At 38.6% G+C, this 19,200-nt stretch overlaps 2 protein-coding genes across 9 annotated transcripts in view; one reads left to right on the top strand and one right to left on the bottom strand.

The window, feature by feature from the left end:
- Window positions 1-3,522, bottom strand: part of KIAA1524 (KIAA1524 ortholog) — a 45,137-nt gene extending 41,615 nt beyond the window's left edge. Inside the window, exon 1 of the mRNA XM_005856989.2 lies at window positions 3,278-3,522. Within this exon, the coding sequence (XP_005857051.1) occupies window positions 3,278-3,379 (102 nt within the window). The 5' untranslated portion in view covers window positions 3,380-3,522. The remainder of the gene's footprint in view (window positions 1-3,277) is intronic.
- Window positions 3,523-3,640: 118 nt separating this feature from the next.
- The window catches only part of DZIP3 (DAZ interacting zinc finger protein 3), a 131,056-nt gene continuing 115,496 nt past the window's right edge, over window positions 3,641-19,200 (top strand). For 3 of the 8 annotated variants that reach the window (XM_014540841.1, XM_014540863.1, XM_014540867.1), the window contains exons 1-2: window positions 8,024-8,207; window positions 18,094-18,197. In XM_014540841.1, coding sequence (XP_014396327.1) covers window positions 18,166-18,197 — 32 coding nt within the window. In that variant the 5' untranslated portion in view covers window positions 8,024-8,207; window positions 18,094-18,165. Of the gene's footprint in view, window positions 3,872-4,038; window positions 4,127-8,023; window positions 8,208-12,692; window positions 12,735-17,425; window positions 17,581-18,093; window positions 18,198-19,200 lie in introns of those variants that run through there. The other 5 variants (XM_014540846.1, XM_005856986.2, XM_014540850.1 and 2 more) reach the window with 5 other exon arrangements.

Raw genomic sequence — 19,200 nt, forward strand, 5'->3', positions numbered from 1 at the left:
AGGGTGGGAGAGAGATCAACCAAAGGATTTGTATGCATGCATATAAGCATAACCAATGGACACAGACTGTAGGAGGGTGGGGCATGTGCTGGGGGGTAGGAGTAGCCGGGGAGAGGTCAATGGGGGGAAAAAGTGACATATGTAATACTTTGGATTTAAATTTAAAAAAATAAATAAAAGATCAAGTCTCAGAAGGTTGTTTTAGCATCCCTCTAATCTTTCCGTGTCCCTTTATTCCCTCACCAAGATGTCAGTTTTTCTTCTAAAGCTTTGCTGATAAGGGAGCTTCAGAATATCTTTTCCTGTGGATTATGTGTTTTAATATTAAAGTAAAAGTCTGTAAGAATAAAAAATGGCCCAAAAGTGAAGTGAGATACTGATAGAAGATATTTTGTGATAAGGAACCTTCTGAGCACTGTCCTTTTGCCTATTGATAAAGCTAGCCCTTTAGAAGATGAAGACATTTTCTGCTTTAAATATAGTTTCCCTCAGGACTGGACCCGGGTTAAAATAAAATAACACATGTATTCTAACATGTAATACATATTCATTGCAAGGTAAACTTTAAAAATGCTTTATAAATTTTCTTTATTTATACACACAGAATGTTTTATGTAAATACAATTTACTTTAATGATAACTAATACTTTAGCACTTGCTCTGGCCTAGGTACATTGTGTATGTTAATTCTTTTCATATTCATAATAATCTGCAATTCACAGCTAATTATTACAGATGAGTAAACTGAAGCACAATCTACACTAGCTTAATTGGGATTCATTGTTCCTGAATCAATACTCATAATCATTACATAAGATTAGTGCTATGAAAAAACCACCAAGATTGAAACCAGTTCAGCTCTCCCAATCAAAAAATAGTTCAAATATCAGGTTCTGCCTGGGGCTACAAAGAAAAATTAGCAGAAGTGCAGCAGAATAGCAGAATGAATAGTCAATCTCCTTTCACAGAATAACAACCTCTCTTTGTATCTTCAGGTGCTGCTTTCATGAGATCTGCACAAAGATAGTCACCCTTAATATCACGAAAATGGTCAAAATTTAAAAATCTGAAAACACCAAGGATTGCTCTGGATGAAAGATGGCAATTTTCACATACTGCTGGTGCGAGAGTAAAATGGCATAACACTGTGAAAAATTGCTTGGCAATTTCACCTGAAATGGAACATAGCTGTGAAACCTAACAATTCCACTTCTAGGTATATAAAAGATATGAATTCACATATCAACAAAAAAAGTATGAAAGTACTTACAACACATTTTTCAAATTCTACCCAGAACTGGAAACAACCCAAATGCCCATCAACAGAATATAAATAAACTGGTGAATTTACAAAATGGAATTCTACAAAGTAATCAAAAAGAGTAAAGTATGCAACATTAATGAATTTCAGATTATATTGAGTGTAAGAAGTCAGATACAAAAGTATGTATTGTATAAGTTCAATTACTGAATTTTATGAGAGGGGACAATTGAAAAAAAAACATTAGAAATATTCTATATTATGATACAGATGGTAGCTACTTGAGCATACACATATATTAAAAAAACACACCAAACTCTGGCTCGGCCAGTGTGGCTCAATGGTTGAGTATAGAGCCATGAACCAGGATGTTGAGGTTCAATTCCTGGTCAGGGCATTTGCCTGGGTTGTGGGCTCGTTCCCAGGTGGGCTCGATCCCCAGTCAGGAGGTGATCAATGATTTTCTCTCATCATTGATGTTTCTAACTCTCTCCCTCTCCATCCCTCTCTGAAATCAATAAAAACATTAAAAAAAATTATGAAGCTATTTCTTTAGTTAACATTATTGCACATTATACACTAAATATATGTTAGTTCTCTAAACGGTACAAGACTTTTCAATAAATCCCTTGAAAGTCTAGTGTCAAGTCCTTAAGCCTCATATTTCTTTAAAGTCTCCTTCAATTCACCATAACATGGTGCTTAGATTCACAGCATACCTGTTTATTCTCAAAGACAGGTAATGTTTCAAATGGATATTTAAAATAGTTAATTCCTTTATCTTAAAATTAAACTAACAACCCTGCTTATTTGTGGCTTTGTGAATCTACTTAGCACACTGTTCTATCCTAATTGAGAAGTAAAGTATTAGCATTTAACAGCTAACACCATCATTATTAGGTTTGCAGAAATTTGTTGATGTAATGAATGAAAAAAATAATGTACTTAGGAGATGGGCACCTGAAGTAGTAAGGAGAGCATCAATGAAATTTGAGAATGAAGACACATTTAACGCACTCCCCTTGCACCAAAAACTGACGTTGCTGTACCATTAACAATAGTCTTCTCTTTGTCAGTTTGCTAATCTTTGGTAATTTAAGCTTTTATCACAGGGTTAATATAACAAATAGAATCTATTTTAAAATTAGGTTCAATTCTATGTTAACAGAAGCAGTGACAGAGAGAATTAAAATAAGATTTGATTGAGCTTAACTATTTTTTATTAAGAGGTCAGTTAGTTGGAATCCCATTAATGCATAATAAATGACAGCAGATTAAGAGCAAAAAAAGTTATATAGAATAAGTACTCTAGACACAAATCAGTGGGAACTAATAGACAAAAATGAAAGCAATTCAGTATTTTAGGATTGAAAAATTGTGAGCTATCTGTTTTGGGAAAGAAAAAAAGTTTAGGATTATTAGTAAGTGAAATTGCTTCTTAATCCAGAGGAAGTTGAAATAATATTTTTCAAGTTCGAGTTCCACATGAGTTAAAATAAAAGCAGTAAGGAACAGGTTTAGATTGTAAACCGCTTAAGGGACAAGGATAAAACAAGTTTTAGTCATCACGCCCCATCACCTTCACTCCCGAGAATTACTGGATATTGTCAGGGCTGTTACGATGGAAAAACCAAAAGAAAAAGGGGAACACATGGAATACGATCAACAATAAACATTTAATTTGTTTTTTTAAAAAGGGAAAAGGTACAGGCTTGAGCTCTCTCCTCCACCAACCCCCAGCACAGCCTAAATTCCCCAACCTTTGGTCCTGGGACTTTCAGCAGCCACGACTCCCTCCCGAGGCAACTGAAAGAACCTGGAGGCCTGGGGGCGGGGCAGCGGAGGGTGGGACTCGAGGCTGACCCTCACCCGCCTTCTTTACCAACACAAAGACAGCTGAGGACGGGAGAAGCAGCCCTTTCGTTCCTAAACTGGGGCAGCTACACCCCGGCTACACCGCGCACTAAATGCTACTAAGGGGAAGCCCATCTCGCCCTCGCCGCTGGAGCCCCTCACCTCCAAGTGCCGCAAAAGCTGGGTCGCGTTCGCCTCCGACTTAACGGCTTTATACTGACTGATGGTCAGGAGCAGGGATTTCAAGCAGGCGGTGGAGTCCATCAGGAGCCGCCACGGGACCGCCAGGGAGTCACCACCACCCGGCCAGTTTGGGTTTCCAGTTTTCACCGCGCTTTTTTTGATTTTTTTCGGCCCCACCCCCTCGCGTCCAGAAACTTCCGGTTCCGGTCTAGCTCCGGAAGTCCCTAGGACTGAAAGGTGGGAGGGGGTGGGGGGAAGAGGATGGAAGGTACGGGAATAGGGCCTGCGAGGTCAAGGCTCTCGAAGATTCCGTGAAGTGGGTTAGGAGCTGCCCCGTCGTACACTTTATCTCAAAAGCCGCGAGGTTTCATCTTCGCGATCCCATAAAAACGAGAAATCTCGCGAGAAGTGCGATTGCGGCTCTCTGAAGGGGCGGTTGGACGCCAGGGGTCCTTGCTGGTCAGCGCGCCGTAGTTTCGTTCGATTCCTCGGCCTTCGCGCTGGATGGCCGGTTTTTCCTTTGTGCACTAGCCTCTGCCCGAGGAATGGTCGCGTCCCCCTAGAATAGAAACGGTGAGGAGTTCTGAGGACGAGAAACTCGGGCTCTAGGTTTCGAGGCGGCCTGGGAGGGGTGTCGTTTTAAAATCTCTCACATGCCCAGCCCTTCCTCCCAGGAATGTTTGTTCCTCACTGTAAACCTACGGCCGTTGGGATTTTGTGGCGAGTTACTCGTGTCTTTACGATCGTCGTCAAACTTACTTGGGAAAGCTTCCTGCGAGTGGCTCCTGGGCCAGGCATTGCTCCGGGGTGTTCTTAGCGTCAGTTTTTGTAAGTGCAGATGTCTGTTTTGCCTGGCATGATTGCTTGTTTTCTAAGTCTCGGTGTCTGTGGAAATGCCACAGTCGTTTGCGGTTTGTGATCAACGATCATTAATATTATGCATGTGTATATCATGAAATGAGTCGAATAGCTGTTTCTGGAGTTTTTTGCTTAATAGATGCTATCGCTGAATAAAGCTTTAAAAACCACTTCGGAGGACATAGTAGCATAGGGTACATATCCTTTAATTAAACTACTTAGCCATGTTTTTCTCAATTCAAATAAAGTATTTTTTTTTTTTGCATCACTACATTTTAAAGACAGGAACTTTATATTAAAAATCAATTTTAAAATTCGGAAAGCTTAAATAATCTAGCCAGTTGAGGCATACATGTAAAAATGATTGGGTAATCAATATGTGTATGCGTTCACTTATTTTGCCAATAATTATTGCGTGTGTAACACGGGCTAGACATTGCCAGTCAGAGGACAAAGGTAATGAAGTATCCCCTGCTGGGAAGGAACTGTCTAATGTGGGAAACAGCCTAAAGCAGTGGTTCTCAACCTTCTGGCCCTTTAAATACAGTTCTTCATGTTGTGACACAACCATAAAATTATTTTTGTTGCTCCTTCATAACGTAATGTTGCTACTGTTATGAATCATAATGTAAATATCTGATATGCAGGATGGTCTTAGGCGACCCCTGTGAAAGGGTCCTTCGACCACCAAAGGGGTCGCGACCCACAGGTTGAGAACCGCTGGCTTAAATGGTACCTGTGTGATTCACCACATAAATTAGAGGCACCTTGCAGTTGCGGTGGTTATGTGGCGTGGAGTCACGTCCGCTGCTTACAAATCCTATCTCTCCCTTGTACTGAGTGACCATAGGCAGATTCTCATGGCTCCAGCCTCTTCTTAAGGTAAAATCTAGCTAATAGGAATACCTGTTTCATAAGACTTCATTCAATAAATAAATAGAGCCTGCATATATGCCAGGCAGTAGATGCGGTGAATAAAATAAAAATCCTGTAAATAAAATCCAAGCATTACATTCTGGTAGGGAAATTAAAAACAATATAGTATAATAAACACAGTAAGGAAATTGAAGTGGAAAAAATAGAACAGATGAAGAAACTTAAGAGAAAGGTGTCATAATTTTCCATTGCACAGTAATAAACCTGTTTGCTGTGCTGTAAATATTTTATTCAAGATTTTATGTCTATGTTCATGAGAATTAAAAATAATTTTTTCTTTATTCTCTCTTGGAATTTGGGTTATAAGTTATTTTTGAAAAATTAATTGGAAGTTTTCGATCATTTTTTTTTTCCTGCGCTGTAGAATAATGAGAATCACATAGGAATCATCTGATCTTTGTGAATTGTACATAACTGACCTATAAAATTAAGCTTGGGAGCTTATTTAGTGGTCGATCTTTGAAAAATATTTGTATTTGTAATAGGGTTATTGATTTCATAATATTTTTCTATTTTTTCTTGAGTTGATTTTGGAAATTGGAAATTTTTAGCATACCAACTCCTTTATCTAGAATTCTAGATTAAAAAGTTATTGATATAAACTTGCATCAGTATTCCAATAATTCTCAGTACCTATTTGTAGTTTCAAATTTCCTTTTCATCCTAATGTTATTTCTCTCTTTTCTTAGTTGGACTTTATTCAGTATTTCAATAATCAACTTTGACTTTATTCTTGTTTTGTTTTATTTTCAAAACCACAAATTTTACTTTTTAGTAATTCCAAGTTTTCGATCATTTTTTTTTCCTGCGCTGTAGAATAATGAGAATCACATAGGAATCATCTGATCTTTGTGAATTGTACATAACTGACCTATAAAATTAAGCTTGGGAGCTTATTTAGTGGTCGATCTTTGAAAAATATTTGTATTTGTAATAGGGTTATTGATTTCATAATATTTTTCTATTTTTTCTTGAGTTGATTTTGGAAATTGGAAATTTTTAGCATACCAACTCCTTTATCTAGAATTCTAGATTAAAAAGTTATTGATATAAACTTGCATCAGTATTCCAATAATTCTCAGTACCTATTTGTAGTTTCAAATTTCCTTTTCATCCTAATGTTATTTCTCTCTTTTCTTAGTTGGACTTTATTCAGTATTTCAATAATCAACTTTGACTTTATTCTTGTTTTGTTTTATTTTCAAAACCACAAATTTTACTTTTTAGTAATTCCATTCATATACATAGAGAAAAACAGAAACCCTATCTTGACCTAGTGGTTGTCTACAGGGATCAGTCTTGTAGCATCTGGGCTGCTCTTGACTTCTAAAGGAGGACTTGAGGTTGGCAGAGAAAGTAGTAATCTACATACAAGCTTACCCCTTACTTCTGCTTTCAGAGGCTTTGTGGTGTGCAGAAGGATATGAGGCTTCATTCTTTAAATCAATATTGAGTGTTTAACTGTGCCAGATGTTCTAGGCACTAGGGATAAAACAGGGATTAAAAAAAGTTTTTTCCTGACTTTGTAGGGCTTGCATTCTAGCAGGGACATGAGACTAAATATAAAACTAGATTATTCAATAGGCATAAATAGGTAGAACAAAAGTCTCATTGGCCCAGGTTTTAAAGATTAAAGGCTAAGAAAGTCAGTGGTATAATTGGCAAGAGGTCTAAGTGTGGGGTCATTTGAATACCATGTCCCTACTATGGCTAAAACAAAATCAAATACTAATATTAAATTGATTTTATCCTTTATGCTAATCCAGAAAACAGAGTCTGTACAATTAATGCCACTTCTCATTTTTCAGAAATGTTTATCTTCATCACAAAGCCAGAAAACCTATATAAACCAAAAGTATTCTTCCTTTACAATTATTCTTCCTGTTTCCTTTCCCAACTGTTAAGTATTAAAAGTCAGGTAATCTCTAAAAGATTTGCTAAATCATAAAATAATCTAACTTTCAAACAATATCTGATTTTTTTCCTATACATTTTACAGAAATCAACTCGAGGTTGAGTTGGATATTTTTGGTAAATGTTTTCCCTACCATTTTTATTATTATTATTTTTAAAATATATTTTTATTAATTTCAGAGAGGAGGGAAGAGGGAAAGAGAGATAGAAGCATCAATAATGAGAATCATTGATGGGCTGCCTCCTGCATCCCCCCTACTGGAGATTAAGCCCGCAACTGCAACCTGACATGTGCCCCTGACAGGAATTTCGTGCATGAATTTCATGCATTGGTCCTCTAGTACAGTAATGTTTATCTTTTAGAGTTGTGTGAAGATTAGATGTGTATTCAATGTACACAGATACTTAGCCCAGAGCCCAGCAAATAGGAGCTATTGAAAATTAATCTTATTTTCAGTGAAATCAAGTTAATGAACCCTGTTAATTTTTTTGGTTAATCATCAGCTGAGGATATTTTTTCCATTAATTTTTAAGAGAAAGTGGAAGGGAGGGAGGGAGAGAGAGAAAAAGAGAGAGAAATAAACAATCATTGATGTGAAAGAGACACTTCAATTGGTTGCCTCCCACATGCGCCCTGACCTGGGCTGGGTATATGTCCTTGACCGGGACTTGAACCCATAACTCTTCTGTTTCTGGGCTGATGCTCTAACCACTTAGCAATACTGGCCAGGGCTGTCCCCCCTCCCCCATTAATTTTATATGAATGTAAACTCTTTATAACTAAAAACTTGATCTACCTTTTCACCTAAACTCTTCATACAAATATACGTCTTTCTGCGATAATAAGGGGCAGTACTTTTCTCACATGGGTGGATCAAGTTGGATTTGGGTAGAGTGTGCTTTGTTATTGGTGGTGATGGAGTTAAGTACATATGGTATCCTCCATTCTCTGTCTGATTATCATCCCTACATGTATCATGTCTCAGCATCCTGTCTTATTTCCTTTTGTCTAACAGTTGTAATGACAACATGATATTTTTAAGTTGCTGAAAATATTTCACTTTTGGAGAATTTGCTTAGGGGTAACAGATGCTCCTTTCAACAGTTCCTAGCTACATTTTTGAACAGTGTTGTTTTGGCAGTGCTAGCTGTACATAACCTGAAACTGATGGATAGTTTGATATCTGGATTTTTTTTTCAGGTAAATCCTAACCCATGCATCATAATTGTAGGTACATTCCAAATAAAACAAATTAATGTATACCTTTTGGATTTGCCTTTGTACTTGTAAAAGGAATTGAGTGGATAGATAGGAAAAGAATTAAAACTCTGCTTCTGCCAAGATGCTAATTTTGGCAAGGATGTTTTCTATTTTGGCAAATTTATAAGGAGGGGGTAGTGGGTATACATTGCAAGGTTTTTGTTTCCTGGAATAAGCCGCCAGGTAGTGCTAACAGTGATATTTGCTAAATGGCAAGAGCTGAGATAGACAATGAGTATCCTAATCTTTTGGGCTTGAAAATATATTTAGTTTCTGATAATTTTGCAAAGATTTTTCCGGTCATCATGCACCCATTCTGGAGTTTGCTTGATTAAACTAAATATTTTTTATTTAGGGTAAAATAATGTTTTGATCTCTCGTCTAGGTACATTCATTTTGTAGCCTTGCCAAGAAGTTAAACAAATACAAAAATGGAAGAAACTAGAAATTAGAAAATCAAATGATCAATATATTCCATTCATTTTTAACACAGCTAATATCAAAATAATGATACAGCTTGTTATTCTTTGAGTCTAATCCAGGGGTGGGCAAACTTTTTGACTCGAGGGCCACAATGGGTTCTTAAACTGGACCGGAGGGCCGGAACAAAAGCATGGATGGAGTGTTTGTGTGAACTAATATAAATTCAAAGTAAACATCATTACATAAAAGGGTACGGTCTTTTTTTTTTTTTTTAGTTTTATTCATTTCAAACGGGCCGGATCTGGCCCGAGAGCCGTAGTTTGCCCACGGCTGGTCTAATCTGATAGCCATTTTTATCTGAAGCTATCTAACATATGAGAAATAACGACTTTCAGAGTACTAGAGTCACAGAATACCTGCTTTAGTACTTTAAAAGCTACCCATAATGGATGGCTGTTGCTGCTTTTCTAGCAGACATAATCTGATCAGTAATAGTTAAAATATTTGTTTTAAGGAACTCTCATCACAAAATGCCTTGCCTTATTCCTAGAAAGTGTCCTATTCGTGTTTTGTTTTGTTATTTGTTTGTTTGGTGTTTTTTAAGCCTTGAAGTTGTTACTACTCATATGTCATCAAAACATCACATCAACTCTAAGGAGATTTTTGAATTCTTTTCATAAATATCTATCACTAATGGTGTCCAATTTTGTGTTACTAACAGATCCATGAACTTCTTGAGTATATTTAATTCAATGCTGACCTAGTAAATCCACCTTTTAAAAATAGCTATCAAAATTTTAGCAAGTTTAGGTTCAAGGTTGTTAATTGCAGCATTGTTTGTAATAGCCAAACAAAAACAAAATCCACACCAAAACAAGACACAAATGGAGACAATTTAAGTATTTATCAGTAGTGGTAAAAAATATGATTTATTTTACAATGGCATATCATGCATTTTAAAGAATATAGCTTATGTATATGTGCTGATATGAAAAATACAAAGTGCCAAACTTGCAAACTAAGCTGCCATTTGTGCCATGTGGGATATATTTGAAAAACTGTTTTTGTCTTAATTCTTAAGTATCATTATTACCATTCCTTTCTGTATAATACTATTTATCCAATGTAGATAATTGGAAGAAAAGTGAACTAATTTTGCTGAAAACCTTAAAAAGTTAAATGATGATGATGGTGAGGATAGGAACACATGTAGTGCTTTCTGTGTGCTAGATACTGTACTCTTACATGTTTTAAACACCTACTATTCATGACAACGCTATGAAACAAGTATGTTAATCCCCATTTTTCAGATGAGGAAACTGAGGCACAGAGGTTAATTTACATAAGGTTGCACAGCTATTGTGTGTCAAAGCAGGCTTATATACCCTTTCAGACTGATTCCAATGTTTCTATGCTTGTAACTACCGAAGTTATACAACCTCTCAATTTATTTTTGGCATTGATGGGAATGTAAATGAGATATTTTATGTAATTTATCTTTCTTGTAGACAGGTGATTTATTGTTTGAACATGCTATGTAATATAAGGATGGTCTTATTTTTCTTCCTTAGAACAATGTGTTATATGTTCATTTAATTAGCCTTTTCATTTTAACTCATTTATTTAGTTAGGTAGTTCTCAACTGGGGGCAATTTTATCCCCCAGGGCACATTTGGCAATGTTTAGAGACATTTTTGGTTGCCACAATGGGACTGAGAAGTGGGGGAGTTGCTACTGGCATCTATTGGGTAGAGGCCAGGGATGCTGCTCAACATTCTAAAACTGTGTAGGACAGCCCTTGCCAGCATGGCTCAGCTGGTTGGAGGTGAGTCCCATACACCAAAAGGTGGTGGGTTTGATTCCTGGCACTTGCCCTGGTTGTGGGAGTGATCCCGGTTGGGGTGAGTTCTGGAAACAGCCAATCTCTCTCTCTCTCTCTTTCTTTCTCTCTCTCTCCCTCTCCCTCTCCCTCCTGCTCTCCCTTCTCTCCTCTTCCCCTTTCTCTCTCTAAAGTCAATTGGAAAATAAAAAAAAAATGCCCTAGCCAGCGGATAGAGTGTCGGCCTGCAGACCCAAGCATCCGAAGTTCCATTCGGGTTAAGGGCACTTCACCTTCTTTGCAGGCTCCTCCCTGGGCCAGGCCCTGGTCAGGGCTCATGCAGGAGGTAACCAATCGATGTGTTTCTCTCACATCAATATTTCTGTCTTTCCCTCTCTTTTCTACTTTCTCTAAAAATCAATGGAAAAATACCATTGAGTGAGGATTTTAAATACATACATACATACATACATACATATGTATAGGACAACTTCACATAACAAAGATTTATCTAGCCCAAAATGTCAGTAGTGCCAAGAAAGAGAAAAACTGATTTTATTGAGCGTAAGAAAAGTTCTCAATAACTAAACTCCTGTCCTGCAAAATAGCATGTGTCTTATTTTGTTTTCAAACCAATAGCATTGAGAAAAGCAAATTGTTTTTCCCCATTTTTGTTTCTTTTTACATTAAAATCAATTCTTTTACTTGGCACTGTATAATCTGTAAGTGCCAGAGCAGTCAAGGGTAACAAATTCATGGGACATCTTCCCACACATTAAAATATAAACTTGTTGGCCAATCAGAACCTGTAAATTGGTCAGGGGGATTTAAAAACAATGTATTTATATACAATTTAGGGAGGTTATAGGAGTCCTCAAGGTACATGTTTAGATGAAGGATTAAAAGTTATAAACAAGTCCTATGCCTACTTTGATATGAATAATACAGCTTTAAAAGTTGAGAAAAATAACCCTTTACAGTAAAAAACAAGTTTATTATAATTTTAGTAGCTATGAGGAAAAGTGGAAGCTGGAAACTGGGAAAGAGCAGTAAAAAAGGTATTTTACTATTATCAAGATATGGATGGTAATGCCTTATTTTTCAAACAGTCTGCAAATAAAATAATTTTGGTTGGTGGATAAAGATATGCTGTAAATTGACAATGAGCTTCAACTTGCCCTCTGGTCCACCAGCCAAAATCTGAATGGTTCCAGCAGAAGAGCAGTTCCTCAGTTCCAGGAAGGCAGAGTTTGCTTTTAGTTTCCTACTGATAGGAAAAGTCTATTGAAATTAATATACCAGGGAAAACCAGATTTACCCTTCCACCCATGTTAACCCTGAGTTAAAGGTTTCCTTCAGCATCTAGACTGTTAGAAACCTTTGGATTATTTTAGAAACAGTGGTAATGTTTTAGGCTGGCTACTTCCTTTCTGTTGCTAGGCACTTAGGCTTTCCTTCCCAACAGAGGCAATAAAATGCTGCTGTTGCTGGTAGGGTTTGTCACACATTTCTGCTCAGCTCCAGGGAAACGATGAGATTGATGGTCGGTCTCTCCTGGAAAACCTTTCATCATAGAGAGTCATCTCAGGTTGTATTTTTAAGCAGGCTGAAAAGAAAGCCATTAGCCTTTTTAAAAATTCTTAATTCAGTATCCAAATATCTTCTGGTTGATTAATTTTACACCCTTTTATTTTTCAACTAAATATCGAATAGTTTAGAAGAAAACTTCCATCCTCTCTATCTTGTTGCCAAAGGATTTGCCTCTTTTCTTTTTAGTCTTCCCATTGTCTGTATAAATAGCAACTGACTGAAGGGAAGCTTATCAGAGGGGGGAGATGCTCATGTCTGAGCATTTAATTTCTGGAAATGAGGGCATTGTCTAGAAAAGGCTTATATTTGTATGCTCTGGGTATGAAATAATGCTGTTACTTTTAATTAGAATATCGAGGGAGGTTATAGAAACCGTAAAAGAAAGACAAGTTTGAGTACAGTCCTAAAATTTTCAAAGTCATCTCCTTTTCTATACAGCTGTATTGAAAAGATGAAGCAGATCTGATTTAGTGTGAAAGAATAACAAGTTTTATCCAACCTCTCTCTGCTTCATTATTAGCTTTAGGTTGTATCTTTCACTGGTATTTGAACATAATGCAAATTTAAATAAGCATATGACTTTGCTTACTCAGGTTTTAAAGTAAGAAGACCTAGGAGAACCAGATTCTGAATAGGTAAGTTAAAATACTGACATCAAGAAGTGTTTTGTTAGGGATGGTCAAGAAACTAAGAGGTGTGAGAAAGCTGTTTTAAGTGAGAACATTTAGATAGAAGTCAGCATGTGTGTGAATCTTTGCATTTGTGTTTTGATTAAGAAGTATCAGCTAACATTAAATTACCTTTGTCTCAAGACTTTTCTGTGTAACTTAGAGTTGGTGTGAGTCAAATACAGAATATAGGTAGTATTATAATTAGGGATACTTACTTTGCAGATGATCCCTTCAGAACTTCTTTTAGCCTTTAGACCACTGGTCACCAACCGGTGATCCGTGAGGTCCGAAAGGTTGGTGACCACTGGTTTAAGGAAACCTGTGGAGCAGCAGTCGCCAACCGGTGGTCTGCAGACTACTGGTGGTCTGTGAGGTCCAAAAGGTTGGCGACCGCTGCTTTAGACCAAGAATTTGAGTTGTCCTCTCCCTTTTAAGCTCATGAGGGACAGGATACTCAGATCTCAAGGTTTAGGATGGTTCAGGTCCTGCAGTTCCTTCTTGCCTTTGTGTTGTCTTTTTCTGGCTTTTGGAGAGACTGGACATCAGGTAAAATATATTTCTTTGAGTTAAATACAATCTGAATTCTTAATAGGTGACTTACAAATCATTTTGTGGAATATGTTTTCTTGATTTGGGAATTACCTGTGCTGAATTGCTTTTTAATAATGGATCTCCAAAAGCTCTACTGATCTAATTTATGGGTGCATATTAAATATACTTTCAGAGAAACTAGCCACCCAATTACTGAGATAAATAAGCAGTCCAGAGGTAACAGATAAGAAACTTTACCCAGTATTGTGCTTGGTAGCAAGCCCAAGGCATTCTAGGTCTGTTTCCTTTATGCTACTGCTGCCATATTCTTTTTTTCCTCATTATTTTTTACTTTGCCCAAAGCACTGAGAAATAGTTTTATATATATTTGCTCTAACAGTTCCTGGGCTTATGTACAGTGGGGTCAGAAAGGCAAGTTAGCCTAGCAGAAGACAATGAAGTCTGGTGGCTTGAACTTCCAGTAAAAGAGAAGCATTGGTCTTGAGATAGTTAAATAGAGAGAGATATGAATAAAAATATATGCTAATGATACTATTCTATATTATCCCACTTTTTGTTTTCATTTGTGTTGCCTCAGAGTTTTTTTCTTTCTTTCAAGAACCATCTACAACTTGCATGATATTTGAACCAGAGAGTATGACAAGAGTTCTTTATATCACCTTTCTTATCTTATGGAGGTATCCTATATAATAAAAGCCTAATACGCAAATTGTCCCCTTGGGTGGGCAGGCGGGCGGTTGACCGGAAGTTCTATCAGGAGACTGGGAGTTTGACCGGTCACTATGACATGTGCTGAGTACCAGGGGGCGGTGAGGAACATGGCAGGCATTGGCGACGCAACACGGGTGTCAGTGGAGGCACTGCCGGCCCCAATGGTGGAGCAGGTGAGCGGGCGGTGCCAGGACAAGGTGGGTGCAGGCGGATCACCCCGCAGACAGTGACCACAACCAGCATCGGTGGTGGGGCGCAGGGCTGCCGCCCGCTTCACAGGTGCTGAGGGAGAAAGGGCAAATAGCAATATTAAAATATTTCTTCTAATTATTTTCCTTTCAATGTGCACGAAACCATGCACGGGACCACCAGTACTATCATAAGATTTTAGGATAAAGGGGCTACTTGTTTTTAGACGAAAAGAAAAATAAAACAATTAGTGCTATCATGATTGTGTTAAACATGAACTTTTATACTTGTGGGAAATAAGTACAAACCTTTTCAGAAGCCATTTAACAATATACAGAAGGCTTAAAATATTTGTTTTTTTCACCTAAGAATTCTAATGAGATTTTTTTTTTTTGGAAAGTGGAATTAACACTTTATTTTTTTGGTAATTCTTTATTGTTGAAAGTTTTACATATGTCTCCTTTTTCTCCCATTGACCTCTTTCCACCCACTCCCGCCCCTCAGCACATGCCCCCACCCCCCTATTGTCTGTGTCCATTGGTCATGCTCATATGCATGGATACAAGTCCTTTGGTTGATCTCTTACCTCACCTCCTCACCATCCCCTGCCTTCTCTCTGAGGTTTTTTTTTTTTTTTATAATTTTTATTTCTTAAAGTATTAAAAAGAGTATTACATATGTCTCCTTTTTTCCCCCCCAAAGTTGATTTTCTTATTTTTACCCAGAGTCCTTAGCACATGCCTGTAATACATCATAAGAAAATAAAGAATTCCTTGATAAAATAATTTCAAAACTTACATCTTTTCTTTTGAGCTATTAGATTTTTTTGTCATATACTGAAAAGCATAGTATCCCGTCTTTGAATTATTTTTTCCCATTAATTTGTACGTAATTTTATGCATTCTGTTAATATACATGAAGAACCCCCACTAGGGGGCACTCAAGACTATTGAGTTGCCATAGTTCCTTAGGTTTTTGTTTGTTTTTAACAAAAATATCCTATCTTTTCTGATTAAAAAAAGTAATGCAACCCTGGCTGATGTGGTTCAGTTGGTTGAGTGTTGTCCCATACACTGAGTGGTCGCAGCTGGTTCAATTTCCAGTCAGGGCACATTGTGGGTTTTGGGCTTGATCATGCAGGAGGCGGCCAATCAAAGTGATGACCGTCTCACATCGATGTTTCTGTTTCTCTCCCTCTCCCTTCCTTTCTCAGGTCAATAAAAAAGGACATAATAAAAAAAAATTATAAAAAACATTTAAAAAGTAATGCAAATAACACGAAAAACTATGCAGTATTTAAGTAATATAAGCATTTGCAAACTCACGTGAAACAAGATATCCATATATATGATTAAGTGAAAAAATTCAAGTTGTATAGTAATATAGTTAATGGATTCCACTTTTGAGAAAAGTAAAAATTATATATGAGCATTTATATCTATGAAGAAAAATACTGAAAGGACCAAAACATTAACAGTGGTTATTTCTAGAGCTAAGATTTTTGGGGGGGTAAGGGCATACTTTATTACTTTATAAATTCTTTTTTACTTAGCAGGTATAGAGGCATGTCTGAGCTTTGATAATAAATACATTTTACAATTTTAAGTTATATGCTTGCTGTAAAAAAATTATAAATCATCAAAATGTAAACAATTATATTATCTATTACTCAGAAATGATTATTGTTGAGTTTGCTGTACATATTTTTCCAAACTTATTCTATGCATACATAAACATGTTTTAAAGTAAGATCACATTATGCATGCTATTATGCAAAGCAATATTTTGTTCACTTAATATATTGCAAATATCTTTCCATATATATCCTATGTAATAAAAGCCTAATATGCTAAGTGTCCAGTCATCTAGTATCCGTTCAACCAATCAAAGTTTAATATGCTAATGATATGCTAAGGCTGCTCAACCGCTCGCTATGATGTGCACTGACCACCAGGGGGCAGACAGTCAACTGATCCACCAGTCACTATGATGTGCACAGACCACCAAGGAGAAGACACTCCGAACGGTAGGTTAGCTTGCTGTTGGGGTCTGGCTGATCAGGACTGAGCGAGATGGCCCTGGAGCCCCCATGCGGTCCCTCCTCGGCTGGCCAACCTCCTGCATTCCTCCCTGGCCCCAGTCATGCACCGGTGGGGTCCTTCAGCCTGGCCTGCGCCCTCTCGCAATCTGGGACCCCTCGGGGGATGTTGGAGAGCTGGTTTCAGCCCGATCTCGCAGGCCAGGCTGAGGGACCCCACTGGTGCACAAAGTCATGCATTGGGCTTCTAGTTACTATATAAGTTTACCTTACCTTAGCTACATAGTATTTTGTTGTATGATTGTAGAAGTTTTTTTAACCACTTCCCTATTGATTATCTTTAAAGTTGACTCCAGTTTTTCATAATTTAAAACTCTGCAATCAACAACTTTACATATACTTCTTTGTCCATTCGTCCAGTTATTTCTGAAAGTATTAAGCCAAAGGAATATCTGTTTAAACCATTTTGTTATATATTATCAAACTAGAGGCCTGGTGCACGGATTTGTGCACTGGAGGGGTCCCTCGACCTGGCCTGCGGGGATCGGGCCAAAACTGGCTCTCCGACATCCCCTGAGGGGTCTCAGATTGTGAGAAGGTGGTTCTTGGTGACACACCCTGGAATCGGACTCCCTCCTGTCTGGTTCCAGCGCATCACCCGAGAACCGCAGCTGCCAAGTGAACGCAGCTCGACAGCTCCTGTGTTGAGCATCTGCCCCCTGGTGATCAGTGTGCATCATAGCTACTTGTTGGTCGGCCAGTTAACCAGTTGGCCGGTTGGCTGGTCGCTTAGGCTTTTATATATAGACTAGAGGCCTGTTGCACGAAAAGATTCGTGCAATAGGCTTTCCCTTCCCCTGGCTTCTGGCACCAGTTTTCCTCTGGCACCCGGGACCCAGACCTTTACTCTGGCCATCGCCTTCCATCTTCGCTCTGGACACAGTCTTCACTCTGGCTGGAGCCTTCAGTCTTTGCTCCTCGCTCCGGCGGGAGTCTTCAGTCTCCGGCCAGAGCTGCTCCTATAGCTCCTTTCGCCCCCCACCCTTGTTCATTGTATTTCACAAATGAGTGAGATCATGTGATATTTAACTTCCTCCAACTGGCTTATTTTGCTTAGCATAATGCTTTCCAGGTCCACCCATACTGTTGCAAATGATAAGGAAATACCATAAATATAGAGAAGGCCTATGGACAGTGGAGTTTATCAAAATACCACTTATAATAAAACAATGAGAAACAATCTAAATGTTCAACTATAAGGAAATGGTCAAAGGAACCCTAATCAACCAATTGTGTAACCATTGAGAATAATTACCAGAGGTACAAAATAACAAAAATGCTTTTGACATAGTGTTTAGTGGTGAAAAAGGTGGTGTAGAGTATTGTCTATTCAATATGACTACAAATTGGTTAAATAAACCTATGCTTGAAAAGCAATTAAGTATTTTAAAATGTAGCCCTGACCGGTTTGGCTCAGTGGATAGAGCGTCGGCCTGCGGACTGAAGGGTCCCGGGTTCGATTCCAGTCAAGGGCATGTACCTTGGTTGCGGGCATATCCCCAGTGGGGGGTGTGCAGGAGGCAGCTGATCGATGTTCCTCTCTCATCGATGTTTCTAACTTTCTATCCCTCTCCCTTCCTCGCTGTAAAAAATCAATAAAATATATTTTTAAAAAAATGTAAACAGTGATTTATGTTTGGATGATGAAACTGTGACTTTTGTTTTCTCTTAAAACTTTCAAAATTTTCTTTAATGATCATGTACTACTTATATAATAGGGAGAAAGAATGTAATCCTCCTACATTTCCACTAAAAATGCTACTTTTCTTACAGATTTAAACAGCAGTAGTAGAAGTCAGACTGCAAGCATTGGAATAAGATTTTTGCAGAAGAACATTGTGCATCATGGATTCTCTTCCAGAAGAATTTTTTGTGAGGTAAGGGGTGGATTGACAAAAGCCAACTGCATTTGTTATATTCCAAAGATACAACACTTGTCTCTTCCATATAATCTTGGAAAGCTAGTGTGAATGAGATACCTTTGTTTTTCAGGACAGTTTAACAACTTTGAGTAGTGGAAGATGTACTAGTAAAATGGGTAAAATCTAATTTTAGAAAATTTATTTAAGGACCACACCCTGGCTGAAGAGCCAAGAATTGAAAAATGTACCACAGCTTGTCATATTTGGGCATTTTCAATAATGTAATATTATATATATCATTTAACAAGCACTTACATTGACTTACTTTTTGCCAGACATTGTTTTAAATGCTTTTACAAATTATATATATATAAAGAGGTAATATGCAAATTTGTCCAGGACGCCGTAATGGGTCACGACCAGACAGGAGGAGGTTGCGGGGGCAGGTGAGGCCCGGAGCAGAGACGGAGACAGACGGGGGGCCTGCCTGAGCTGGCGTGGCGGCTTCAGCAGTCTGGCGCGGACACAGGCAGGGGGTCCAGGGAGGCCTGGGGCTGGCTGAGCTGCAGTGCTGGCTCGGGCAGCCCCAGAGTGGACACAGGTAGGGGGGCAGTGGGGGCCTGGGGCGGAAGTCAGGCACAATTCCTGGCCGCCTGCGGTGCTGGTCAGACCTGACTCCTGCGGAGGCCTGCGGGGTGCCTTCTCACATGGTGGAAGGCGGGGTGCCTCCTCACGTGATTACCATCACACGCTGGGCCTCTAGTCTATACTAATAATAGGGTAATATGCAAATTGGTTGGGATACCCTCACTCGTAATGACCAATCAGTAGGCTGCGTGCGCAGCAGGCGCAGGTGGGCAGGGACTTGCCATGTTGAGGACGGGTGCAGGGCACAGTGTTGAGGACAGGTGCAGGGCACAATGGAGGCCTCTCCGTGCACCTGTGCCGGGGTCTGCAGGCCTCTGCTGTGGCCCCACCGTGGCCCAGCCCGGGGGTCTGCAGGCCTCTGCTGTGGCCC

This window comes from Myotis brandtii, unplaced genomic scaffold, assembly GCF_000412655.1.
Source record: "Myotis brandtii unplaced genomic scaffold, ASM41265v1 scaffold106, whole genome shotgun sequence".
Classification (NCBI taxonomy): Eukaryota; Metazoa; Chordata; class Mammalia; order Chiroptera; family Vespertilionidae; genus Myotis; species Myotis brandtii.